Consider the following 22359-nt stretch of genomic DNA (forward strand, 5'->3'; position numbering starts at 1 on the left):
TCCAAATATTTGTAGGTTGCAGGTCACCCGGCCACTTCCTGAGAGGGTAAATCTGGGGATGTCCCTGTCCACACAATCCCCATCCCCCCGGCACTGCCTGGGTGAAGCTGAGCATTGATGGTGTGTCTGGAGGCCTCTGGTTCCAACTGGGGCCACTTCAACATCCAAGACATTGGCAGGGGGGTGGCAGCAGAAAACGAGATCCTGTGTGAGCAACTCATGGTGAGCGATGCGATCACCAACGAACAGGATCTCAGGAAATCACGGCAACTCTGAGAGGTTGCTGGGCAGGTACTGCCCGGGGTAACCGTCTGGGCTCCCCTTCCTGAACCTGCAGCTGTCCAACCCTGCAGGCAACTGGGAATCCTGTGCAAGGGAAAAAAGTTACCCAAGCTGGTGGGCACAGCTGGGGATGATCTGAGCCCCACCCAAACTAGAGGCTGTCCAATCCTGGCCTCCAAATCACAGCCCCTTACATGACTGGTTTCATTCATATCAGCAGCCCCAGAATCTTATTTTTATCAGCATCGTCGTGATTTTGTCATTTAGTCACCATGGACTAAACTTTTCTGTGCCAGACACTGGGCTACAGGCTTCACATTAACGTCGCATTTAATTGTCCTAAGCTTTCTGGGAGAAGCCACGGCATTTCCCTAATTTCACAGAAGAGGTTACTGAAGTGAAGAGAGGTTAATTAACCCACCCATGGCAGCCAGAAGAACAACCTCCCTAGAAGCCAGATGTGCTGACTCTACCAAGCTCCAGATAGTTCCACAGCAAGACTCGGCTAGCACCTTGTTACCATCCTGACAAAGGCTTCCCCACCACAACCCAGGCGAGCCGGCTGCAGGGAGCTCCGAATCTGGGAACTGAGACAGAACACCATCCATAAGCCCCTGAGGCTCCACAACCATGCTGTTCCTCCACCACCGGTGCAGCTCCTTCTTGTGCACTAAGTGGCCGGAGGCCGCACGCCAGTGCCAGGCTGGTGGCGGGAGGCACAGGCACAGCCGGAAAGGGCCTGAAAGAGCGGCTGATCCTGCTGGGGCCGCCTAGAAGACTGAGCCTGTACTTAGCTCTCGTGGGAAATAACAGCTCTGGTTTCTGCTAAAAGGATTCATTCCCAGAACACAATAATTTTCATCTCCTCGTAACTGCAACCCATATTTTTTGGCTAAATATACGCCATAATGAGCCACTGGCCTGATAGCGTTGTTAAGGAGATATTTGACCTCGGGTTTAATTGCAGGATGGAATAAATGGCTGGGGTGCTCAGAAGGGGCCCTACCAGCTCGCAGGCGAGTTCAGGGCTCAGCATCTGGCATCTGCCAGCCCCAGAGAAAGTGGTGCGGGTAGAGAAAGCAGCTCCCGCAGTGCCCGAGGAGTTGAGACGCCAGAGGGCTAAGGCGCCCTGGAGCAGCCGGGTGCAGTCTATGGCTAGAGCTGCTCCTGGTACACACCGGTGTGGCCGGATTAGGGAGCCCCCTGCCCCGGGAAGCGCCCCTTTCCAGACTCGCTCCCTCTTTAGCCGGCAGGCCTTCCTTTCAAAGCACCCGGAGAAAAGGCCAACCCCACCCCCTTGAACAAAGGCAGGGCCGGCTACCTGGGCGCATGCCTTCCCACCAACGGGACATATTAAACACAGGTGCGAAGCCTATCTGTGTCTATCCCATCGGCCAGGCCAAGGCCCAGAGGGAGCGGGAATGAGGACCTGACACCTGCTGAAGGTTATTCAGAGAATGAAACCCGCACTGGCGGACAAATTACTGCTCACAGCTGAGCATGGCGGCTAGCCCAGCTGGAGGGGCTCCGCGGAGCAATTGCACCGGGCCTCCCACCCCGGGTCTGCAACTCCAGCGCTTCCATACACTGTCCAGCCGGAGCGTGCGGCCTCCGCCACCGGGAGGAGAGGGCGCGCATTCAGGCCTAGGGCTGCGCGGGGGTTTAGCGTACCCATCCCTGTCTCTTCTCAGATTTTTCTCTGGACTGCTCAATGTCAAGGCTACACAACACGTCAAGGGAGTGTCAGCGGTACGCACAAGTTTGACAAATCATAGTTCGCTGAAAGAATGGGGTGCCCGATAGCTGTTACTTTGGTGCACTTCATTCTGTCTGGGCCGTTCTTATTTGGGAGGGAGATGTGTTAGGGACTTGCTGTATCTGATGGAAACGATTACACTGCTATTCCGAAAAATGCACCTACACACCTAGGTTTGCACCTTCCACTTCAATATCCTTTGATCGGGAGTTAAAAACACAGTCTTTAGCCCTCCCCCTGATTGACCCACTCTGTTACCCAAGGCCCTGGGAGCAACCCCCAGGCTGACCGTTGATTGGGGGCAGCAACCTCCCAGTCCCCAATCAAGGGGTCTGCTGGTCTCCTCTGAGGTGGCAAACAAGAGAAAGTGGGAGAAGCCCTCAAAGAAACGCCCGTGTAACTCGCTCCACACGCTGTGAGTGAGCATTGTCGCTCTGTCAGCCTCGGAGGAGTTGGAAAGAACCACCCTCAGAACAACTCTCCTTCCAGTGGGGACGAAGTTTACAGGCAGGACCTTCATTTCAGCTAGTAACTATCTCTATCGTGCATTTGTGAACACAAATTCCTCGATGTCTCCTCTTCCTTGTGAAAGTTTTGCTTCCTGGGATGGATTGGCCTCTTTACCGCTGGGGTGCTAATCCGATTACCAGGTTGGTGAGCAGGGCCTTCAAAGTGTTTTTGAAGCGGTGTCGGTCTCCTTTGTAGTAACAGGGAAAGCAGAGATTCAGAACAGGACATGGGATATGGGCCCCAGAGTTGCTGGGAGGTCCAGCTTTCCCTTTGGAAACGCCAGGCCGGGTGGTCTCCAGGCCCTACCTTCCTTCTGCAGGCGACCCAGGTCCAGTAAACCCACACCCGGGCAGAATTAGCCAGAAAGGGAGGAAGCAGCATCGATACAAGCAGACTATGGCCACAAGGGAAAATAGAGCGGATAAGCTAAGTCTCCCCAAGCAAAGGTGATATAGGAAAATATCAGACACAGCCCTGAAAGTTCCACTGGACAAGACACCCGCTGAGTCTCCTTTTCACCTTGTCTGTGGAGGCGCAGCTGTGCGGGGTCTGGTAAGCAGACCCGACCTGGAAGCGCGGGGCCCGGGTGGCAGAAGGGCGGTGCCCGCAACAGCCCGGCTGTCCTGGCCCAGGTAACAACGACCCTGTCCTAGGGCCACAGCCACGGCTCAGGTCACCCAGCCGCGTGGGTCGGACTCTCTCCCGCGGCTGCAGGTTGGGCTGTCTCCCCTGTTGGCGGTTCTCCTCTAACCAAAGCAAAGGAGGAGGGTCCTTTCCTATCAACGGAGGAAAAGACGGCAGTGGGTTCCGGAAAAGGGGGCGAGGAAAAATGTTCTCTCGGGATGGAAGGACTGGATGGGGCTTTTAGAAAATCTAATTGCTTTCCCCCGGTGGAGGGGGGAAAGGGCAGTGGCCAGAAAATAATGTCAAAATCCGGGCTGATTATATTATTTAAAAGAAAGAAAGAAAAGTGAAAATGAAAATGAGCGGGGCGGTGAAGGGGAGAGGGGAGGCTGAGATCTGGCCTCATCCGAGGTTCCCGGAAGCCTCATCTGAGTGCTCCTTTAAAAAAAGGAGCTGCGGGACTTCAATTACCGTTTTTCTTATCCACAAACCTGATTGCGCTACCGAGGATTGGTGAGGAGAGCGAGGTGAGGGGGCTGATTGCAAACAGAGAGTTCTCGATTTGGTGAAAGTTGTGGGAGAGGACAGGACAATTTCACCCAGTTAGGGGAGGGGGGAGAAGGTTTCTGCTGGAGGTCCCAGAGCGAGCGGCCGAGAGCGCGCGCCCTTTGATTGGGCCTGGGACCAGAGCGCGGCGAGTCTCCCGCGGCCGCGGCGCGATCGGCTGGCTGTTTGTAATTCCATCCTTTTTTCATTAACATAAACACCACTTGAACAAAAATATACATGGCCACCTACTTCGTCGGGAAAGACAGTCCAGCCGGCCCGTGCTCGCCCGCCTGCCGGGCCCCGAGTCCCGACGGCGCCCCGGGTGCTCTGGTCCACTCAGTCCACGCCGCGCAAGGGGCTTGGCCGAGGTGGCTTCGGGTTGGCTTTGAAGCCTCGGGCTTCCCAGCTCCCAGGACGCCCCCCATCCCCCCACCCCCGCTCTATTCAGCCTGTCACCTCGGCCCTCCGCCGCCGGAGCCCGGACGGAGGTGCTGAGTTGTCAACGCAAATTCCTAGTTAAGCCACTTGTTGATAAATCCTCTAGGCAAATTGGTTCGGTCTTTACCTGCCCGCCCCCGCCGCCGCCGCCGCCGCCCCCGCCCCCGCCCCCGGCCCGGGACACAAGGCGCGGCCCCAATTGCCGGAGGAGATCGACGCCGGCGGCGGCCTCTGCAGCGAGCTAATTGAGTTGGAACCGGAGCCGTCTTCGTTAAGCCGGACGCGAGGCGGAGACGGGGGAAGGGGGCGGGAGGTGACACGCTGCCTGGAACCTCCGGCCTGGGGTTGGAGGCCCACGCTTGCTGGGGTGGGCTTTTGGTGGAGGAAGAGCAGTCATGGGGAGGGGTCTCTGCCGCCGGGTTAAGTGGGTGCAGCGACCATCTGGCGGTTCTCAGAGGCCTGCGTTCCCCGGTTCACTACCACCCCACCCCCACGCGCCTGTGCACGCGTCCCTCCCGCGGCACAGGGTCTCCGCGGGTGCGCCCCGCCCCAAATAGAGCTTACTACAGTAACCAGGGAGTCTCACATCTGCTTGTCCCCCAAACCCCCGCACCGCCTGTACCCCCAATTTCGGCCTGCACGCGCCCAAAATTTAAATATTGGGAGGGTTTCAGGGACTGCAATGGAAAATCAGCTGGCCTTGGCCTCAGACTCCGTCTACACTGGCATAGGCAGATGGAATACAAAGCCGGTTTCCTGGATGATTCAGGCCCTGAATCTTAGCAGAGACATGCAATGGAGCTTCGATCTGCTTTTCCTCCCTTAGCACATAATCCCTAGTGTTTGCTATTTCCCGTTGCCCCTGCAGACACGTCCCAGCCAATCTCGCACTGTAAAGTGCATTTTTTGGGTTTTCCGGGGAGAAGCACGTTCAAGGCACCCCAGATTCGTGAACCTCGGATTCCGACCCAGGCGTCACCCTCTGGTGGCAATCTAAGTTGCATCCGGAGAGCAACGCCGAGGCCTCCTACCCTCAACTCTCTCTCCTACTGGCTGAGGCGGGCAGGGGCTGGGATGGGAGTCTGATCGTGATACCTGGGACGTGGGCAGTTTCACCACCACCCAAGGGGCAGTCCCGGCGGGAGACGCTCAGGGCCTTGGTTTCCAGAAAGTGCCTCCCCAAGGGGGCCGGCCCCAGGTTCATCCCGGCACCCCGAGGCTCCCCAGCCTGAGAGCAGGCTGAATCCGCCCTTGACAGAGGCAAGGCCAAGAGAGTGCAAACAAGGCGTGGTAGGAGGGGGCCCTAAGACTCTTCCCCAGCCTGAGGAGTTTTCGGATTTGCAGCTCCGGCGCCCCTGGACCCTGGATGCTCAGGCACGCACCCCTCCCCTGGGCTGGTGAAGGTAAAATAAACACGGGGTTCACGCGGGCAGGACCCATCCTTAGCCCAAATCGCAGTGGAAAGGAACGCTTGGTCGCAGAGCGAGAACTGCAGCACCAGCCTGGTCTGCCAGGCACCCTCCCACCGCTGCCGGCGCCAAGGTGGCCGCCGGGCAGCCTCGCAGCCAGTTCCCAATGCCAACCCCAAGGGGTGGCGTCCCCGGATCCCGCGGGGGTCCCAGGTCATGCCGAAAGGTCCTCGCGCTGCTTGTTCCGGACGTCAGATGCACCGCCTCGGCCGAACGCCAGCCCTGGACAATTTTTTTTCGTCAAGGCGATGTAAAGAATGTCAGACTTGCAAAACCAGAGTGCGCCTCGGCTGCTTAAAAAGGAGAGAGAGACAGAGAGAGAGAGAGAGAGAAAGTCAGGGGCAGGTGGGCGGCAGTGGAGGGGCGGCTGCCCGGGAGCCACGTTCTTCAGTGGAGGCGTCTTTGCAAAAATCACAGAGAAACAAACGCCGGGGCGGCGGAGGGAGTGCTGGACGTTTACCGCTGGTCTCTCAAAAGAGTGAATTTGATTCCTAATTAAGTTCGTTTTCACGGTGCATTAAATGGATCTCAGCTTAATTTTGGGGGAAAAACAATGACCCCGCGGAGAGAAAAAGCGTTGCCTGCAGTTGACAGTGCCAGCCAAGCGGTTTTCAATCGCTAAGGGAGGTGGGAGGAGAAGCCAGATAAAAGGACCCATGTTGACCTTGAGTATATAACAGACTATTTAAAATATTTTGAGGTTTATGCTTTTAAAAATAGGGGGCCTTAGGCATCTACCCATGTCAGGGATAGAATTTTTGCAGGTAATAAATTGCTGACTATTAAGAAAAAAACCCAGGATGAGAATAAATTGGCACTGGGATAGAGAAATAAAGTGCATATTTGAAAACCAAGTGAGCCACAGAAATTACCTTTAAAAACGAAAAGGCGCTAGAATCTGTGCGTGATCAAATTGTTTAAAGATTTGGTGTATTTCAAACATTAAGAAAATACATTTCAAAATAAAGGGCTAGAAAATTTGAGTGGCTACTTTATGTTTTTGCCTCCATTTGATCTTTAAATTCTAGAGGGTAGAAAGCTGCTGGCTGGTAGCAAGGTGAGCACTGAGAGGCAAAAATAATCATCATTAAGAAGGGGGCCGTGCGCGTGTTATTTACATTGCTAGGAGGGCTCCTAGCCTTAGGCTGCAGAGCAGTGGAGCAGTCTCTGTGACCCCCCAGGTAGAGATACTGCCTGGGCCAGTCAGGGCCCCTACTCCAAAGAATTCCCCTTCCAGGTCTGCTTTGCAGAGCGGGGAACAGGGGCCCCTCTGACCTCCAAGGAGCTAAATTCGAGCTGCTCCAAGGGCCGTGCTTTGCTCAAAGTCCTCCTGCTCCAATTCTATGACTTGAAAAGAGCCTTCAGTAAAGAGTCTCCATGAACACCCAGGAGGGGCAGTCAAGGGGCAAACGAACACCTCCTCCAACCCCGCAGGAAAACAGGAACAGAGAATGCAGATGTTCGGGGGATGTTCAGGACGGAACCCCCACCCCTCACCGTCAAGGTCATTTCTCAGAAACTGGACTATAGGGGAGTGAAGGCCGGGGGTGGGGGTGGGGGTGGGAGGGGGTGGCGGTGGGAGTTGGTAGGGCCTCCCCATGAGGCCTCGGATTTCTCCCGATTTCGGGGGTGGTGGTTCCATGCAAGACTGTAGCCTAGAAATGGTTATTTTGTTATTAGGCATTGTGGGGTGGGCTGTTATTTTGTTATTAGGTGTTGGGGGTGGAATGTTGTGAAGGTGGACTGCTATTCTTGCCATCCTGCAAAAGAGAAAGGGGGCTCAGAGAGGTCAAGAAGCTGGCCAGGGGCCACACGGCAGATGGGGCAGCCAGGTGGGACTCTGACCCAGCTCTGGGGTAGCCAGTGCAATGCGGTGGGTGGGGGGGCCTTGATGAGGGGCTCTGTTGCCTGCAGAGGGTGACTGAGGACCAAGCCCAGCCAGGAGGGCATGGGGGCTACATCTGAGACTGTGGCATCTTCTTGGTGTTAAGAAGTCGTTCTGAGTTCTCAAAGGGCTCAAGGAGGCCAGTCGCTGACCCCCGGCTCCTTCCAGAACCCAGAGGAGGAGGCACTCGTCCCCCAGGACGGGAGAGCTTGAACTCCCCACTTAGGCTCATTCCAGGCCATGACCCTAAACTGCCAGGCTTGAAGGGGCTCTATGCTCCCAACAATAACGACCACAGCTAACAATTTCTAACGAATTTCATCAGCTCAGCCACCCAGAAAGGAGGTGCTGTCATCGTCCTTGTTTTGCAGGTGAGGAAAACCAAGCACAGAGAAGTAAAGCCACCGACCCACGTCACACAGCAGTGGAGTGGAGTCGGCCAGGCGGGGCCCACACTGCCACTCACTACCGTTATGTCTGTTTAACAATTCTGCCATGCTTCAAGTTGACAGTGCCTGTCTCCCCGACCCCTGCCAGGCCCTGCATGACACACTCGGGCTGTTCCTTCCCTGGTCCTCGCATTGGCTCTGTGGATGGGGGCTGACATTATCCCCACTGTAAGATGAGGAGACTGAGGCATCTAGAGGTCAGATCTAGTGCCAGGCGGCAGGACTGAACCCTTTTCCACCCCGGGGGGGGGGCCTCTCCTGCATAAGCAACGTTTTAAACTCTGAGCTGAGGCTGAAGCCCACTGGAGTGACGCTCTGGTCACCCCAAACCCCACTTCTTCCTCAGGGACTGCCCTGCAGCCAACCAAGGAAATCTACCCATGTGAATGTGTTCTGTGTGTGTGTGTGTTCTGTGCATGCCTGTGTGTGTATCTGTGTGTCCTCTCTGTGTGCCTATATGTGTATGTGTGTGTTCTGTGCATGCCTGTGTGTGTATGTGTGTCCTCTGTGTGTGCCTGTGTGTGCATCTGTGTGTTCTATGCATGCCTGTGTGTATGTGTGTGTTCTGTGCATGCCTGTGTGTGTATCTGTGTGTCCTCTGTGCGTGCCTGTGTATCCGTGTGTTCTCTGTGCATGCCTGGTGTGTGTATGTGTATGTTCTGTGCATGCCTGTGTGTGTATCTGTGTCCTCTGTGCATGCCTGTGTATCTGTGTGTTCTCTGTACATGCCTGTGTGTGTATCTGTGTGTTCTCTGCGTGTGCCTGTGTATTTGTGTGTTCTATGTGAGCCTGTATGTGTATTTGTGTGTTTTCAGTGTGTTCTGTGTAAGCCTCTGTATGTATTTGTGTGTTCTCTGGGTATGTTCGGTGTGTGCTTACGTGTGTATTTGTGTGCTCTCTGTGTGTTGTATGTGTTGCGTATTTGTACATGTGCCTGTGCGTGTGTGTGTGTTGCTGTCTCTCTGCACGTCTTTGCTCTCCATCCATGCCTCCCTCACTGTGCTGAGACCCTGATTCTCCATATACAGTCTCTGTATATGTCTCTTGGGGCCTCGCCCCCATCCCTGGGCCTCTAGATGTCTCTGAATTCTGATGAGGGACCATTCTCAGTCTCTCTCTGGGGTGCGCAGGGGTCTCTCTGCCTCCCTGTGCCTCTGTTCTGCATACACCCCGCCTGGCTCCATTCTGAACTTTTCTTCTTTACTAACATTCCAGGAGCTGTGTCAGCTTCGCCCACACCAGGCACACAGGAGCTGGCTCTCCAATCGATTTTGCAAAACAAACAAACAGAACAGGCTGGTGGGTCTGGGCACGTCTGCACACGCACAGGTGTAAACCCTTCAAGGGGTCCCCAGAGTGGCTGAACTACAACCCGGCTGGGACAAAAAGGACCCAAACTAGCCTTGGAGGAGGGTGTGGAAGAGAGAAGTACCTTCATTTTCTTGGGGAACCCTTGACTGGGGGCAGCATCTTTGAACTGGTGAAGCTCCCCTTCCTCCCTTCCCAAGCCTGGCACTGCTTGGCTGAGTGGATTTTGTTTTCTCCCTTAAAACAAAATAAAACAAAACAAAAACTTGATTTCATCATTTTCAACATCCTCTAAATGGGAACAGACAAATGGAGACCAATGGGCACATGTTGACTGTCCACATTGGCAGGTTTCTGGGAGCAAATCGTTGCCTTTGGTTAAGAAACAAATCTGAGCACATTCCCCTTTCACCTCTATTTCCACGATCCGCATTTCCAGGAACCTTTCCGGCTTCTGGTTCCCTCTCTCCTGCGGGGTGAGCATGCATGCCTATCACACCTCCCTCTTTCATATCTGAAACGACACAACACCTGCCCACGGAAATTTAATTGATGTTTTCCTTTTGGTTTGTCTTTTGGAAATCAGTCACATTCCAATCTCCCTTCTCTTTGTTGCCTAGCTCCTGCCCCGTCTCAGGGGGACTTGTAATTCCGCAGAGAGCCACTGAGTCACAGGCCCACCCCGTTTCTCTCTTTGCTGCTTCGTTGTCATCAGTCTCCTTCAATGTGGACTCTTCACTCAAAAACAAATTCTGGGAGCCCCTTCAACACCCCCCTCAGCTGACACGCCCCAGACACACACATTCATGCTGTAAGGAAAGTATTCTCACCATCTTTCCAAGCACAAGTGTCCAGGCAGCAGAGATTAAAAATCTAGCTGGATGCTTTGGGCACTGCCCCTGTGGGAAGATAGAGCTGCAGATGGGCCAGGCATCCAGCAAGGGAGTGCCAGGAAGCTCACTGTCTCAGGCGCTTTCTGTTTCTGAGAGCCACATGCACTGCGGCTGCAAGATATCTCCTGAAAACCCCACCGGGAAGAGGGCTGCAGACTCCCGAGCGGCATTGTTGTAGATTATTTCATTGAAGAACGTCATGGAAAATGCGGGCTTTTGGGTAAAAGGGCCGGTGGAAGGGGGCAAGCTCCAGCCGCAGCACAAGAACTTTTCCTTTCTTTTTTTTTTCTTAACCAAACTATGAAGCTGTACTGTACAGCTGAGAGGAGAATCACTGCCAGAGGTTGGGAGCAGGGATCACCCTCATCACAGCTGCTCCTGAACTTGACCCTGATGGTCCCCACAGGTGGGTTCTTAGCCCCATCTGTGCTAAGAGGATGTGGCAGCGCTGGGCAGGCCAGGGGGTGCTGCCTTTCTCTCCTCCTCACCTTGGGGTACCCCCATGAAGAGTCTGGGGAGGAGCCTGGAGCCTGGCTTGCTACTTGCTACTGACTGACTACCTTGGTTTGAGTTTGATCAGGCAGCAGCAGGTACAAGTGAAGACAGAGATAGCACCCCAAAATGTGTGGCTCAAGCCAGGAGCTTTCAAGCATGGGGGACCCCAGGATTCTGGGCCTCTTCTGCTGCCAGTTCTGCACATCTCCCGGGCCCCTGCGTCTTCCCTCTGCCCACTGCAGACAGGAGGCTCCATGTCCTGGGCCCACTGGGAACCCAACACACCCCTTCCCAGCATCTCCACACCACACCAGGCACCGCCGACACTCCTCTCCCAGAACCATGAAGCAAGTAAATATCACTTGATGGCTACAAAAATTAAGTAGGAGTGTCATTTTGCTTCCCTGGAACCTGAGATCAAAAAGAGAATCTTCCTTACAGCACTGTGGTGGGATTTTGTGAGCTGGTGATGACCTTGAGGCTCCTAGCCAGGACACACAGGCAGGCATCCGAAAACATTCGCTGTGCAGTCACTGCATTACTGCGTTCTTACTACCACAGCCGCGTGTCAGGCGGCACGGTAACCTTGGGACAGTCTTCCCTTCACGCGGCCATGCACCCCTGTACGAACATGGCCTGGTGCTTGGATGGGGCCAGTACTGGTCACCACGTGGACCCCGTCCTTACAATTTGTTGTAGCCAGAATTCGTTTGGCATCCACTGGTCTCCCTCGAGCACTGTTCCCTCAGGCACTGCACTGTATACATTTTAAATGCACCATGTATACAACGCACTGCAGGACATGCGCAGCCTATGTACACCCTAGGTCCTATGCTCACAGAACCTACCATACTCCGTGTCTGGAATGAGTTACGTGGTCCACACCCCCCCGAGTAACATGTAACGTGTGTGGGTGTAGCATGCTATCCTGCACACATCTGAAGGAGTCTGTGGACATAACACTATTATGCTGTGCACACATTTCCTCATATTCAGTGGAAGGTGCCTCATTTTGTACTCAGATATTTGGCTTCCATAACGAGTTATACTGCTCACATCTTAAAATGTTCATTACACGTGAAACCACCACATGGTACTGACATCCTCCTGGAATGTCCCGCGCAGAGACTGACGTATGTGCACACTTGCTGTTCTGTGTGCCTAGCCGCTCACACTGGATGCCCACCTCACACTCTTCTACCTACAGGACCGGCCAGCAGCATGACCTGTGCGCATCTAGATGTGCAAGAAGTCGCTCAGACACCTGGACACAGATCATCCTATAATCCACCCGCTGGACCTGATATTTCCCGCAGTCCCCTAGCCCCCAGGGCTGCATTTTCACCCACAAATATTCCCCCCGCCCTGCGCCCCTCCGTCGGGCTCGAAGTTTCCTTTACCCTTGCCGGATCCTCCTTCCCTCCCTTCTGAAGCCCCCAGGACAGGCCGCTTCCCTCCTGCTCAGCGCCCGCGTCGGTCCCGGCTGGCCGCCCTACCTTGAGGCGTCTTTTGAACCTCGCCTCGAAGGGAGTTGGAGGGAGCAGGGGCCAGGGGGGCGCGGGCCCAGCGTTACTTCGGAGCTGGAGCGGCGGCGGCCAGCGGGGCGGCTGCCCTCGCGGTGGGTGGTCTCGGCGGCCCCCAGCCCCGCCCGCTCGGCCGGCCCCGGCTCCTTGGGAGCGGGATCTGGTTCCCCGCTCGGGTTACGGCGCGCTCTCGGCCCCGGCGGCTTCACTTAAGCAATTAGCCAGTAAAAATATCGTGGGCCTGGGGAGTGGGAGACCTCGCAGACGCGCCTGTTTTTACACCCCCCACCCTCACCCCGCTCCACCAATTTCAGGATTCCTAGGGCCCGAGCTGGGGCACAGATTTGGTTTGGGGTGGGAGGGGGCCGATCTTCGTGGATTTTAATCCGAGAGCAAAAGGCTGCCCGCTATCTCCGTCCCTTCTGCATTTTCTCCTCCGTCCCTGGAGCTGAGCCCCTGGGGTGTTTGCTTCTGTTTTAACAACCTTAACTTTCCCTGCCTGGGCTTGTCCAACCCTCTCTACGACCCTAAGTAGGAACCATCATTAGTTCCATTTTGCAGATAAAGAAACGAAGGCACAGAGAGCTTCACGTCATCCCCTTGTCTTGGGGACAGTTCAAATACCCCTGCCTTTGTGGTTCCCGGTAGAAGGGCCCCTCTGCCCTGAGCGCCGCGGGGCTTCACCCGATGGTCAGGACACCTAACGCCCGGGTTCTGCCATCAGGCCAGGTTTGAATACTGGCTCTGCAGGGTGACCTAGGACCTGGAGTGACCTTGCCCAGCTCCATCTGTGAATGAGGAGGGGAATTATACTCACTTGGTAGGGGCATCGGTGAGTATGAAACAAGTCTCTTTGGGACATTTAATCAGGGTCCTGTGTTCATGGTTAGTGCGTCACAGGTTCACAGATGGGCTCCAGGCGTTTGGTGAAAACTTCAAAATTATTCTACGAATGTCACAGATATGTACCTTCTGGGGGTGGGGTCAGGTGGGACTAGTTGTCAAAGGATTGACAGCCAAGAGAAAGGTTAGGAGCAGACAAGGGCAGTTCATCAAGTGAGGAGCAGAGCCTGGTGCCTGGGAGGCAGATGACCCTGTTATGGTCAGGTAGTTGTAGTTGTCCTTGCTATTTTATCACCATCGGTTCTCCAAGGGGCCTCTCTGGCCCCCTGCGCCTGGGAAGCCCGTGCTGTGCGGTGTGGTAATGGGAGAGGCATTCCTAAGCCCCACTCTCTACTCCCAGCCTATACAAAGGCACCTGGGAGAGTGAAATGCTAGGGTATTTTGTCCTTGGGGGTAGAGACGCGAGATGGAGAGATGTTCACCTCTCAGCGCTGGCTGATGCAAGCCACGTCCATGCCGGGCTTCCATTTCCCCACCCTAAAAATGTAGGATTAAGGGATTAAGGGAGCCCTCTCAGGGACATTTTAAGAGCTGAGAATGCAGTCTCTGGATATGCAGGAAAGCCCTTCTTGCTCCAGCTGTGATTTTCCCCAGAATTCAGGGGGTTCCCTCCAAATTACAGAGCTAGGGGCTCATTCCCCTCCTCTCTCATGCCCCCACTTCTACACACACGCCCAGTAGAGAGCAGCAGTTGAGGAGCCTCCACTTTTGGCATTGCCCAGAATCCCCGGACACTGGGCCTGCGCTTTCCCTGGGCTTCAGAACTTGCTGTTCTGTGAGGTCTGGTTTGCTGTCAGAGCCGGTGAAAGGGCAGAGAGGAGGGTGGAAAAAGAGGAAAAATGGATCTCCGGGTGAGCCAAAGATGGGAACTGCTGCCTCCCTTTCCCAACCGAAGAGGGCCTAAGAGTGAATAAGGCTGCTGGGAAAGGGCTCCCCAACTTCATGCTCTGGAGACCCCCTCACTTTGATGGCACCCCATGAGTGGGGGAGGGGCGAGCGGAAGGGAGATATTATTTCTACTTTCAGAGAGCCCAGCCTCAGGGTGCGCCCTGCACCCCTAGCTGGCTTAAGAGCTGGGCAGACTCCTCTGCTCACGTCTCTGCTAAAGGCCAGATGTGCTCTGGCAGTCGGCAGTAGCCACCCCTTCCTGGGAACAGAACTTTCCTCCAGAGGCCAGGGTCTCCCCATCTGCAACTGCCATTTGCTTAAAAAAAAAAAAAAGTGTGGAGAGAAGGGAATGTGAGAATGCGTGTGTGCGTGGACCTGTGTGCGTGGACGCGTGCGCACGTATGGGGCGGCGGAACCTATGATTGATTGTGTGTGCACGCGCCTGGCTATGCATGGGCGAACGCGCAGTGCAGAACATGTAGGTGTGTGGTGTGCACTTAAACCAAGGTGTGCTCTCCCCGGTGGGCAGGCCTGTTTGTTGGTCAGAGGGTTGGGGCACCCGAGCTGAGGGTCGCTGAGAAGGGTGTTCGAGGCTGTGGGCGGTGCGAGCGTGTCTGCGTGCGCGGTGGCTGAGCTGGTTGTGTGCAATAGAAGTGGGTCTGCCAGTGAGCGTTTACCTGCATTAACGCACAATCACACACCACGGGTCACGTCCCACACTCACTCTTTCCCTGGGCGGGCCAGGCTGTCTGCGCGCGGAAACCCAGAGAGGCCCGCGGAAGGGCAGCGCGGGGAAGGCGACTCTATTCTCCCGCGAGCGCGGCTGTCGGGGAGGAGAAAGCCACAGTCGGGCAGGCTGCGCTGGCGAGCCCCCCAGTTCCTCTCACGGACGTGCCAGCCGCACTGAAGGCGACAAGCCGTCTCCTGCCGAAAACTGAAGGCGTCCGAGCAAGGAAGGTGGGGTGGAGGATAGTTCGCAGGGTACAGGGATTCCGGAGAAACCCGAGAGGCGGGTGGGCTTTGAACGCGCTGCGGACAGTGCTGCGAGCCCGGCACACGCCTCTTGCCACAGCTCACGCCGGCGCTGGGCCTCTAGGCTCTCGCAGTGACCCGCAAAAACACCCCTCGCCCCCCTCTTCCCAATCCCGGATCCTGAAGGGAGAGGCCGGGCCCCGCGCTCAGCTGTCGTTGAGAGAGCAGCACTCACCTGGGTCTGTGCGCGCCGCGTTGAGAGGTGGCTCCGGAGCGGTCCTGCGCTCGGCTCCACCGCCTCCAGCCCGCACCCCAGCGCTTAGGGGTAGCAAGGGCCGGCCTCCGTGGGAGCACCCTGAGGGCTGGCAGCCAGGCGCGCTAGGGCCGCCCTGGGCCGCGCTCCCCGCCCGCACTGTCTGCTCTCAAGAACCTGGCCTGGTGCGCAGTGTCAGAGGCCCCCGCGGCGGCGGCGGCAGACCGAGCCCACAGGGGCATTAGGCCAACTCCCCCCTCCCGCCCAGCGCACGCGGAATTCTCTATTATTATTATTAAAGAATCCCCCAGAACTTGTTTACGTTAAACCCTGTAAACTTCCTGCCAGGGCCTTTGCCATCTCTCGGGAAATCGGAACCTGCGCTTTGAAAATGGGGCCCGCAGGGCCAAATAGGCGGGTTTTCAATGTGTTGGGGGTGGGGGAAGCCAACGAACTACCAGTGAATTCAGATCCGAGTGTGGCATGTATACGCGTGAGTGGGAATGACTGCGAACCTAAGCTCCTGTGGGCCTATTCTATGTCAGCGAGCGCATTAGTGGATGCGCACATGCCTGCGCGCCCTTTGCACTTGAGTGTGCACACACACACGTGTGTGTTTGCACGTTTGCGTAATTTACCGGGTTTACATGTGCATCAAGACATGTTTGTGTGTGCTAACGTGTACACAACAGCACGAGTGTGTGCGCGTACGGGTGAGTGACTGAGCACGCCGCTTGTTCCGAAGCCTGTGAGGTTTCTGTCGCCGCTGGGCCAGAGGGTTCTCACACGCCCCCGTCAGGCCCGCGGAGCCCGAGATAGAGCGGCCGCGACTAGTCCAGCGCTTTCGTTTTCCGCCTGTGCTCTGCCCCGGCGGCTGCCCGCCCGCTCGCGCGCCGCTGGGAGAGTCCGAAAAATCCCGAGCGCCGCGCAGTCCTTCCCGGGGCGGGGAGACTGGGTAGGCGGTCCCTTGCGGGAACTTACGCCGGCCGGCCGCGGGGACCCGGAGTCGAGCCGGCTGTGCTCGCGATGGTCACGACCTGGCGGCCGCCGCGCCTGCGATTAGCCACCCGGCTGCGCGTCTGGAAGGCCCGGGCCCAGGGCGCGTTTCCCTCCGCGCCGCCCGGGCTGGGAAGGCGGGGGCCAGCGCGCTCCGGGGCCGAACCGCGGGAGGAGGGCGCCTTAACACTTGCTCGCCAGGTTGGTGGAGGCGGGGCGGATTCTCCTGGCGGCCGCGGGGCGGCGAGAGTGGGGGCTCTTTAAGCGCCCACCAACGCGGGGGCCCAAGTGGGCAGAGAGGGAGGGAACTCCGGGAGGGTCTTGCGCCGGCCGGCGAGACGCTGCCGTGCGGAGTTGCAGTGAAGGCGGCCTCGGCCGGAATCTCGGAGCGGAGCCCTGCGGGCGTTGGGGACCCAGAGCTGCTCCCGGCGGGGGCGCACAGCTGTAAGCCCTGGAGGCAGTGCCTCCCCCAGAAAAATACCGGCGGGGGTAGCTTCCTCACGGCCTCCGCCCGGGCTGCCCTCGGCCTCAGCTCCTTTCCTAGTGGGAGGGCGAGAGAGAAAGAGGGAGGAGAGAGGTGGGGGAGGCGGGAGTTGAAGAGAGAGGGGCTCTGAGCCAACCGCCGGCGGATCCAGCAGCTCCTCAGGGAGGGCGGGCGGGAGCGCGGGGGCGGGCGGGCCGCTGCTAGCTCGGGAGAAGTGGCCGCCGATGACGGCAGAGGTGCAGCCAGCCCCGCGTGCGCAGCCCCCTCCCCCTCGCCCTCCTCCCCCCCCTCGCCCTCTTCCTCCTCCTCCTCCTCCTCCTCCCGGCCCGTCCGCGGCGCAGAGCAGCGACGGCAGCGGCGGCGGCGGCAGCAGCCACCCGATGTCTTCCGCGCCCGAGAAGCAGCAGCCACCGCACGGCGGCGGCGGTGGCGGCGGGGGAGGCGGCGCGGCCATGGACCCCGCGTCGTCCGGCCCGTCCAAGGCCAAGAAGACGAACGCCGGCATCCGGCGCCCGGAGAAGCCGCCCTACTCCTACATCGCGCTCATCGTCATGGCCATCCAGAGCTCGCCGACCAAGCGCCTGACGCTCAGCGAGATCTACCAGTTCCTGCAGAGCCGCTTCCCTTTCTTCCGCGGCTCCTACCAGGGCTGGAAGAACTCCGTGCGCCACAACCTCTCGCTCAACGAGTGCTTCATCAAGCTGCCCAAGGGCCTCGGGCGGCCCGGGAAGGGCCACTACTGGACCATCGACCCGGCCAGCGAGTTCATGTTCGAGGAGGGCTCCTTTCGCCGGCGGCCTCGCGGCTTCCGAAGGAAATGCCAGGCGCTCAAGCCCATGTACAGCATGATGAACGGGCTCGGCTTCAACCACCTCCCGGACACCTACGGCTTCCAGGGCTCGGCCGGCGGCCTCTCGTGCCCGCCGAACAGCCTGGCACTGGAGGGCGGCCTGGGCATGATGAACGGCCACTTGCCCGGCAATGTGGACGGCATGGCCCTGCCCAGCCACTCGGTGCCCCACCTGCCCTCCAACGGCGGCCACTCGTACATGGGCAGCTGCGGCGGCACGGCGGCCGGCGAGTACCCGCACCACGACAGCTCGGTGCCCGCCTCCCCGCTGCTGCCCACTGGCGCCGGTGGGGTCATGGAGCCGCACGCCGTCTACTCCGGCTCTGCAGCGGCCTGGCCGCCCTCCGCCTCTGCGGCGCTCAACAGCGGCGCCTCTTACATCAAGCAGCAGCCCCTGTCCCCCTGTAATCCCGCGGCCAACCCCTTGTCCGGCAGCCTCTCCACGCACTCCCTGGAGCAGCCATATCTGCACCAGAACAGCCACAACGCCCCAGCCGAGCTGCAAGGTGAGTGGGGAAGCAGAGGGCGCCCTGGTCCCCGGAAAGTGGAATCTGAGTGGGAGCGAGACCCAGCCAGGATCGATCCCCTCTACCCCAAGGTTGAGGGGAAGCACCAGCTCCCCAGGATGCCACTTAGCCCCACCTTTCCCCCTTTGAAAAGTGACTAGCGCTCTGGACCCTAGTTTGGGACAATTTGTTTCTCTTTCTGTTCCAACTCCAGCTGCTGGCTGCCCCAAGCCTGACCAGGTAGGCCGGTCCTTAGCAAGAAGTCCCAGACCCAGTGCCCTAAGCCCTTAAGTCCCCTCACACCTTGGAGAGGTCCTGGTGTGGACCCAGGGCTCCTAGCCCTGGCCAGATGGCCCTCCCTCCCAGGTAGTGGCCCTCAGGCTGCCTGGAGAGCTGCCTCTGCTTGCGGTTGGGCAGAGCGGAAGAGTTAGGCCTTGTGCTCAGAGGCTCAGCCCCAGCCTTTCATGGGACTAGGCCTGGCAGAGCCACAGCTGAGTCCACCGGCATTTTGTGGTGTCAGGGTCAGGGCAGTGCCGGTCCAGACCCAGGAGGGTCAGAGCCACAAGCCGGGGACTTCTTATTTCTTAGAATCCAAGTTTTTAGGTACCCACACTGCTGATACCCCAACAGGCCCAACAAGCAGAAGCATCTGCCAAGGGAGATGCATCAGCTTGGCCTCCTGATTCTGCCTCAGCGCCCCTGGACAGCCTGCAGGCCCAGCTCTAGAGAGAGCTGGAGTGATTTCACCAGGGCCTATCCAGGGTCAGCTGTCAGCAGCCACGGGAGGCAGGAGCCAGGCCTGGAGGACTTAGGCAGCCTCTCCACAGGGGACTCTCCCGCTCCAGGCCCGGTTCTCTGGAGAAGCCTCTTCTCCCCCCTGCTGCTGGCCTGGCGCTGGCCTCTCCTTCCACACAGACATCCAAGCCTCAGGTCAGGAGGCAGCTGCCTTGATGGTGGCCGCCATGGGAGTTAGGGGCCCTCCCTGGGGCCTTCAGGCAGAGCTTGGCCTCCCTCACCGCTTTCCCTGTGGCTTCTGGAAGCCCTGGGCCCATGCACGGTGTCCAAGGCTGGATAGGCACACGACAGGCAGGCACTGGCAGGAGGGAGGCCATGGCAAGCGTTCTGGGGAAGGCCTGGACTCCCGGGAACATGGCGGGGTGATGGCTGTGTTCCTCTGCCTGAACTCTGGCTTTTCTGCTCCCCCAACCCCTCCTGTCACCTCGCCTTGCAGGCATCCCGCGGTATCACTCCCAGTCGCCCAGCATGTGTGACCGAAAGGAGTTTGTCTTCTCTTTCAACGCCATGGCGTCCTCTTCCATGCACTCTGCCGGCGGGGGCTCCTACTACCACCAGCAGGTCACCTACCAAGACATCAAGCCTTGTGTGATGTGAGGCTGCCTCCGCAGGCCCTCCTGGTGCAGGCAGTCAGGTCACAGGGACCCTGGACCGGCACAAGAAACTGCTTTATTATCGAGGTATAACTGTCAGCAGAAGAAAAGGGTTCGACCCCTCCCCAACCGGAATTTTTGGCAAGGAATCCCCAACGCAAAGACATAGTGCTGTGGTTGGCATCTCCTTCCCCACTCCCTCAAAAATGTTAAGAAATGGTAGTGGTGGGTCTGATCGGACTGCAGCCGTCGGTAATAAAGGTTTTTGATCCTGCTGAACGCGGCTGAGACGGTGCTGTGCTGGGGAGAGCCTTCCTCATCCACACGGAAATTCTGCTGAGGTCCCCCCTCCTCCCTGGCCAAGGGCAGAAGTCGGAGGAGATTTTTAGAAGAAAGGCACACACGTGAGACCAATCATTATCAAATACTTTTTATTTTTGGTTATTTATCTTTTTATTTTTAATTTTTTTTTTTGGAAAGAATGTCTTGGACTGTACAAGTCTCCCTTTAGAGCCGTCTTTAGAGGGGAGCAGGAGGGGACGGATCTCCCTCCCCACCTCCGTAGTCTCCTCCGTGGACCACAGGTGGATCTTTGTGTGAACAAGTTGCATTTCGGAAGCCACTGTCCGTCTTTGTCTTTAAACAGAAAATTGAAGGAGCCGCGAAGTGAGCGGCCGCCGGGCCTCTGCCTCTGTCCCCATTTGTCCATTTCCCTCTTTTTCCTTCGCTTCAGCCTCTTCTGTTATGTTTTGTCTTGAATTTTATTTCCACTTTTTCAGTGGGTATTTTTCTCTCTCCCAACCTCTACTGTAAACTTTCTGGTCCGAGAACGAGCCGAACACAGCGCGACGCAGGGACTGGGACGGCCGGTGACCGCGCGGATTCAGGATTGCGGGCACGCAGAAAGGTTAAGGCACTTTTTAAAACTGTAGCAAGGCTCCTGTTTATTTATTCTACTTTCTTTCCCTAATAATCGAAACACCGCATAGGCTCCTCCGTTTATCAGTATTAATGGTGTAACTTCGTTGGCAATATTTGCCGTGTAGAATTTTTTTTTTAGATATCCATTGTAAATTTGAAACGAAGACAGATCTGTGTAAAAACAAATTTCCATATGTTTTATATAAATATATATATAATATGAAGGACTACCCTTTTTTTTGGCATTTTCGCTGCTAGAGTGCAGCATTTGTGACACGTATTTGAAATTTTAAATTTCCTTCTGCACTGTATAAAAGGACCATTTGAGGATGTTTTGCCTTTTGTGTATTTTTTCCTAAAAAAAAACAAAAATAAAAATGTATAACATTTGTACATGGCCTTTAAAATTGTGTCAACTAGAAATAAAACCGCATGAGTATTTTTTTGGGATTGGGGTTGCAGAATATCTTCCAGACTCACAAATAAAGAAAAAAACAAAACAGGCTTTGGATCTCTAGGCTTTTAAAAATTTACAATTTGGGTGATTCTGAATGCTTTTCTCTTTTTTGGCGAATCCCCCTCTTTTCACTCTTCATTCCACATTGAAGTAAAATCTAGACCAGAGGAACTATTTCTCTTGGCTTCTGTTTTTTAAGAAGAGCCCTCTGCCCCTCTTAATGTCATTGCTTGTTTTAAAGAAATAATCAAACGTTTAAAGAACTCTGTAGTCCTCCTTCCCCTAGGGAACACCAAGTAAACCATATATGTGCACATATATTCTACAGATCTGTGTGTGGGTGTATGTACACATATGTACACGTGTCCGTGTACATAATATATATTTTTTTGCCACTACAAGACCAATGGGAGTTTTACTCTGGGTTTCAGACTTTCTGATTCTCTTACTGTAGCTGTTATAAATATCAATCAACTTTAAGGGTATTTTTTGTAATTGTTGGTTTTGTCTTGTTTTTTGGTTTTTTGGTGCCTTGTTCTTGGTTTTCCCCAATAGAAAATTGAGTAAAATCTAAATGAGGCAAAAGGGCCTTTGGTGGGCAAAGTGACAGGCGTGTTTCCAACAACCCTGTAACATTTATCTCCTAAGTCACAGTTCCTCCCCTCTGGGGGAAAAATATTTAACGCTTGTGCCTTCCACTGACCACCCTCTTTCTATTTCAATTCCCGATTTCTGAGGAGAACACACAGGTCAGTCGCATTGTTGGTGAGGCCCTTCCAGACCCCCGCAGGGGGTCTTGCGTCGTGGGGTCGTGAGTCTCTGAACCTGGTTCTTCTCAGACTTGACATTTTGGACGTAGGGGGTAATTTCTCTGGTGCTCTGTTACATCAAAATTATCAATAAACTAGCCTGGGCAATTGATGTCCCTAACCAACAGCTGTCTATAAAATCGAGATAAGGGGAACAGGAAAAGGCCGGCGACACCATCCCTTGGAGTCTCCGGCGGGAAGCGTCAGACCAGGCTTTGCTGGGCGCTCCTAGAGCAGGTCCGCAGCAGACGGAGAAGGCGGTCTTCCTGGGGAGGAGGTCTTCTCTGCACCCTCCGCCTCTGACTAGAGCCGGGAAACCCAGTGCGGAGATTTCCCGGGCCTCCTAGCGCCGAACGCTGCTCTAGCGTCCGGTCTGCCTCGCGGGATAGAGGAGCTGTGGACCCCTTCTCTCTCCCACAGAGGCTCCGGGGAAATGGGGCTGATTTGGAGAAGCCCAACTGCCCTCCCAGGTTTTCTTCTGCGGAGTCTCCAGCCCCTGCACCCACTCGCTTGGCGCCCTGGCGCGCCAGAGGCCCCCGTGCGCCCGGTTGTGCGTGGCTTTGGCGCCGCTGGACTAGGGTCCCGGGCGGCGGCAAAGACCGGTTTCCTGTTCATCTCCTTGCCTTCGCTTGAGGAGGCTCTCCCAGCGCACCCATGCCCAGGTCTGGCGGGGCGGGAGGCTGGTGGAGATCTAGAAGGCTTGTGCAGGAAAACTGGCCCAGATTGCCCGGGGACAGTGATCGGCCTCGGT

General features: G+C 56.5%; 1 protein-coding gene across 1 annotated transcript; it reads left to right on the forward strand.

Moving 5' to 3' along the window:
• The first annotated feature begins 17014 nt into the window (after positions 1–17014).
• On the forward strand, positions 17015–20735 carry FOXF1 (forkhead box F1). Its single transcript, XM_002761235.7, has 2 exons — positions 17015–18033; positions 19265–20735. Exons 1-2 carry the CDS (start codon positions 17058–17060, stop codon positions 19423–19425), a joined length of 1137 nt encoding a protein of 378 aa, XP_002761281.3. The 5' UTR covers positions 17015–17057; the 3' UTR covers positions 19426–20735.
• The last annotated feature ends 1624 nt before the right edge of the window (positions 20736–22359 follow it).

This window comes from Callithrix jacchus, chromosome 20 (genome assembly GCF_049354715.1).
Source record: "Callithrix jacchus isolate 240 chromosome 20, calJac240_pri, whole genome shotgun sequence".
NCBI lineage: Eukaryota > Metazoa > Chordata > Mammalia > Primates > Cebidae > Callithrix > Callithrix jacchus.

Bases quoted from the DNA above. Each gene is read 5' to 3' on its own strand.
- FOXF1 (XM_002761235.7), top strand. From the start codon at position 17,058: ATGTCTTCCGCGCCCGAGAAGCAGCAGCCACCGCACGGCGGCGGCGGT. The intron at 18,034-19,264 runs GTGAGTGGGGAA...CTCGCCTTGCAG, and splicing joins CGCCCCAGCCGAGCTGCAAG to GCATCCCGCGGTATCACTCC.